Below are 4,417 nucleotides of genomic sequence, written 5' to 3'. Positions count from 1 at the left end.
TCAGCCTGCCCACTCTGGGGTGCCAGGTCACACCTCCACAAGGGTGTGCGTGAAAGCATGTGTGAGTACAAGTATGCGAAAGTGTGTATGTCTGTGTGTGTGAGAGAGAGAAATAGGGGGCGATACAGGGGAGCCCCGGGGACACCTGGAAGGCACAGGGTGAGTGGAGGAGCAGCCCCTCCCCAGGCCCCTGTCTTTCCCAGAGCGGCAGCGGGCCAGGCAGTTTCTCCAAAGTCTCTGAGCAGACTGAAATCTCTGGGCTCAGAGTATCGGTGTCAATCCTTCCTGAGGCACTGAGGTCAGAGTCTGAGCTGTGATCTTAGCAGTTAGGGTAGCGGTTACCCTTGAGTCGAGGTAGAGGGTGAGGGGACAAAGGAGAGCTTCTGGGGGGCTGGTGAGGTGAATTTGCTAATCTGGGTGCTAATCGTATGTGTATATTGTGAAAATCGTCAAGCTGTACTTTTATAACTTGTGTACTTTTCGCGTGTATTTGTTGTAGGTTTTAAATGGCTGCAAATTCTTCGACATTCCTCTTATCAAGAGGAGGGGGCTATATGTCCCTTTCTCTTGATTTTGGGTGGGCTTGTGTCTCACTTGTAACCGATAGAGGGTGGTTGGAGTGATGATGTAACTCTTCCAAGGCTAGGTTAGAAGAGGTGATTCAGTGTTCTAAAATACAGTGTATTAATTGAAAATTTGAGGTTCAGTAAGGCCAACAGATCAGGAGACGATTGCCATTGAAAAAGACAGTTACACATGGACCCCAAGAAGAAGGGGCACACCACATCACAGGGGGCCACACAGGAAGCACCAGGGCACAGAATGAGAGGGTTGGAAATAAGAGCAAAGCCTCTATTGTGGTTTCTGAGGAAAAGAACAGGCAAGGCAGGGTAAACAGGCTTAGGATTGGTTAGTGTGAATAATTTCAGCGGGCTCTGGAAACAGGGCTGCCCCTGGAAGTGTGGACCTTGGGTTTGGGGTGATTAAGGAAGAAAGATAATGTGAAAGCCAAATAACGAGGTGGTTGGGGTGTGGCTCTGGATTGGTTGGATTGCATTTGAAAAGCACACTCAAGGAATGGGCTAACCCAGGGAGGGGCAGTCCCTCCAGGGTCAGCAAGGCAGCAAGATGTCAGTGTATCAGAATACAGAAAATACGAGACATTTTAATACACGGAGCTTTTGTCCCAGTTAATAAGACACTTTCTTTCGGAGCCTCAAGCTTCTGTGTGAGAAACCTAATTACCTTTAGGCCGCCATGCTGTGAGGAAGCCCGTGTCTCATGAGGAGCCTGTGTGCCCATGCTTTAGGTGATCGTCTTAGCCAAAACTCTGGCTGAAAGCCAGCATTAGCTGCCACACATTAGAGTGAAGTCATCTCCAATAGCTTCAGCTCTGCCACTGAGTCACCCTTAGCTGTTGACTCTTTCCAGCTGAGGCCGCTAATACTGAGGAGCGGAGAGAAGCCATTCCCACTGTGTCCTGCCCAAAAGCTGTGAGCATAATGAGGTATGTTTTAAGCTGCTAAATTTTGGGGGTAATTTGTTACACAGCAGTAGCAGCTGGAACAGTATGTTACACTTCAACAAAAAGTTTTTAAAAAGAGATGTGTTTTTCATGTGCATGTCGCCTCAGCAAATTATTAATTATTGCTAACTAGAGGCATAACTCCACTGATTCAATATTGTTTTGTTTGTTTGTTTGTTTATTAAGTCTCCCCAAGGACCTCCATGACATGACTTCCAGCACAGCTGACCCAAGCAGCATCTCTCACAACGCCAGCTTCTGCCTTCCTCACCACCCACCCCGGGCGGCCAGCGTGATGCTCTCTCTGTTCTACACAGTCCTCTTCATCTTCAGCGCCCTGGGAAACATCCTCGCCCTTTGCCTTGCCTGTCAAAAGGGCAAGAAGATCAACTCAACATGTGTCTACTTGGTCCACCTAGCAGTGTCTGATCTACTGTTCACACTGGCCCTGCCTGGGAAGATCACCTATTACATGCTGGACTTCAGCTGGCCTTTTGGCGAAGGGCTCTGCAGGCTGACAGCATTTATATTCTACGTGAACACCTATGGGGGCATCTACCTTATGACGTGCGTGAGTGTGGACCGTTACCTGGCTGTGGTCTGCACCCAACAGGGCCCCCGGCTCCGCAGTGCCAGCCGAGCAAGGCTCGTCTGCGTGGCTGTCTGGGCCCTGGCGGCTCTGCAGACGGTGCCCTTGCTGTCGATGTCCATGAGCAAGCCTGTGGCAGGCAAGGTCACCTGCATGGAGTACGTCAGTGTCAAGGAGGTCTTCTGGCTGCCCCCCATTGTCCTAGTGGCCTGCGTTATAAGCTTCTGTGGCCCCGTGGGGATCATGCTATTTTGTTACATGAAGATCACCTTGAAGCTGTGCGGCACGGCCCAGGGCAACCCCCTGACGAGTGAGAAAGGGCACCACCGGAGGGCCTGCGCGCTCACTCTGACGGTGCTGGTTGCTGTGGTTGTGTGCTTCAGCCCCTACCATCTCAACATCATCCAGTTCATGGTGAGACAAATGCTCTACCTGCCATCCTGCCCTGAGCAGAGGGCTTTTGAAGTGTCCCTTCAGCTTACCGTGTCCCTTATGAACATGAACTGTGGCATTGACCCCATCATTTACTTCTTTGCATCTACACATTACAGGAAATGGCTCCTCAGCATTTTAAAACTCAGAGCACCAGCATCCTCCTCTTCCTCCTCCCTGGGAAGAGCTTCCTCAGAAACAGACAATATCGACCAGATTGGAGGCTCCCTACCCTTAGAGGAGAATAAAGTCTAATGGGTCATTGGCTTTGAAACTGTATCCAGGGAGGGGTCTCGGGTTGGGGGCCTGAAATTAATACAATTTTGGGGGAGGGAGGGATCTTTAAGAAAAAGAATATAAAATCATAAATACAAAGCTAGATATAGAGTGTGGGATGGTAAGCGAGGGGCCCTAAAGCTTGAACTTCATTAGATTCATGATGAATCCACCTCTGATGCATCGTAATAAATAACAACGAAGCTCCTGCATCTCTGCAGGGGTATGTGCCGTTTCTTCTGGGAGAAGAGTATTTTCACAGTAAATTTAGACACCACCAAAAGAATCGTTGGCTGAGTACTAGATCAGTAATTTAGATTTATGTTTCAAAATTGGGGAGGCAAAATTGGTAAAGAGCAAAATACTCCACCTTTTAAACCAAAATTGGTAAAAGCTTAGAGTTGACATTTATGAAAATGACAAGGTTTCCCTGAAAAATCAGAAAACGTGGTCACCAAGTTATTGACTGAGAGTCCTCTGGGTTGGGGAGTAGGAGAGATGATGAAAGGACTTTGTGTTAACTTTTGTTTGAGGAGTTGGAATCATGCGCAATGAGAAAGCATTCCCACATCACCTGTGTAATTGGGGACCATATGGGGGAAAGGAAGAAAGAACGGGCTCCGGTTTTTCATTGGTTTTGTGTTATGTCAGAAAGTGCTTATCCACTTAAGTGTTGTTTACATTAGCTCAAAACAAACCTTTTGTGGCACCTTCTTGAGTTCAAAGCAATGTACAGAGCATTTCAACTTGGGCGATTTTGCCTTTTGTAAAATAAAACACACACCTCCCTGCCAGAGTGTGGGGAGCACCAGTGCCAGCGTGATGATGTCTGTCTTGGCTGCATGAGCCCCAGTCCTCCCTGCTCGTAGCCACAGTGACCTTTCCCCACCCTGGGCAGCCCCTCATTCTTCTCTCTCTCTCCCTGCCCCTCAAGCCTCTGATGGGGCCATCCGTGAAGTTCTCCCTTCCCTGCCCCGCCATGATGCCCTTCTGTGCCCAACGATCTGCTTCGTGCATCTTGCAATTTCTGACTACATTTTTGGCACTTGACTCTCTTCCTAGTAGAGCTTTACACTATGCTCCCTTGAGAGGGGACTGTCCCAGGTGGTACCTAGACTATAAGTTCCTGAGAAATGCCTGCACTGAGCCTCCTTCTCTCTGCCCCTTGCATAACAGCTCTCATTACACCTGTAATGAGGGTCAGTGCTCAGTCCGTTCTTGCTGGCTTGAGTGGATGTGGATAATTCCTCTCATGCAGTTTGATGTGTTGCATGCCACAAAAAGCCCTCAGGGGCTCATGTCAAAGTCCTGGGCATGCTTTTCCTCCATTCTGCCCCTGTCCCTAGCTCCAGGGTTACCTACAGACACATGGCCATGGGCCTCTGTGGCCACACAGGTCCCGGCACTGAACACTAGTCCTGGGGATGTGATGGCCAGCACCCACAGTGGAGATGCTTCCAGCCTGCGAGGCTGGGGGTTCAAGGGCTTAGAGAATTTGGAATTCAAGGTGTGGAACCTCGGCTGAAAGATCTATCTCTGCACTCTATGTCATTGGCCTCTCTGAGTGAATCTCATAGGTGCCCAGCAGTTTGTGT

General features: G+C 49.2%; 1 protein-coding gene across 4 annotated transcripts in view; it reads left to right on the top strand.

The window, feature by feature from the left end:
* The window catches only part of LOC120591555 (G-protein coupled receptor 183-like), a 5,205-nt gene extending 1,452 nt beyond the window's left edge, over window positions 1-3,753 (top strand). For 3 of the 4 annotated variants that reach the window (XM_039849052.1, XM_039849053.1, XM_039849054.1), the window contains exons 2-3: window positions 1,432-1,507; window positions 1,712-3,753. In XM_039849052.1, the coding sequence (XP_039704986.1) occupies window positions 1,503-1,507; window positions 1,712-2,801 (1,095 nt within the window). In that variant the 5' untranslated portion in view covers window positions 1,432-1,502 and the 3' untranslated portion in view covers window positions 2,802-3,753. The remainder of the gene's footprint in view (window positions 1-1,431; window positions 1,508-1,711) is intronic. The other variant, XM_039849055.1, reaches the window with a different exon arrangement.
* The last annotated feature ends 664 nt before the right edge of the window (window positions 3,754-4,417 follow it).

The sequence above is a fragment of the Pteropus medius genome, unplaced genomic scaffold (assembly GCF_902729225.1).
Source record: "Pteropus medius unplaced genomic scaffold, Ma_sr-lr_union100, whole genome shotgun sequence".
Lineage (NCBI taxonomy): Eukaryota > Metazoa > Chordata > Mammalia > Chiroptera > Pteropodidae > Pteropus > Pteropus medius.
This window is presented reverse-complemented; position numbering and strand designations above follow the sequence as displayed.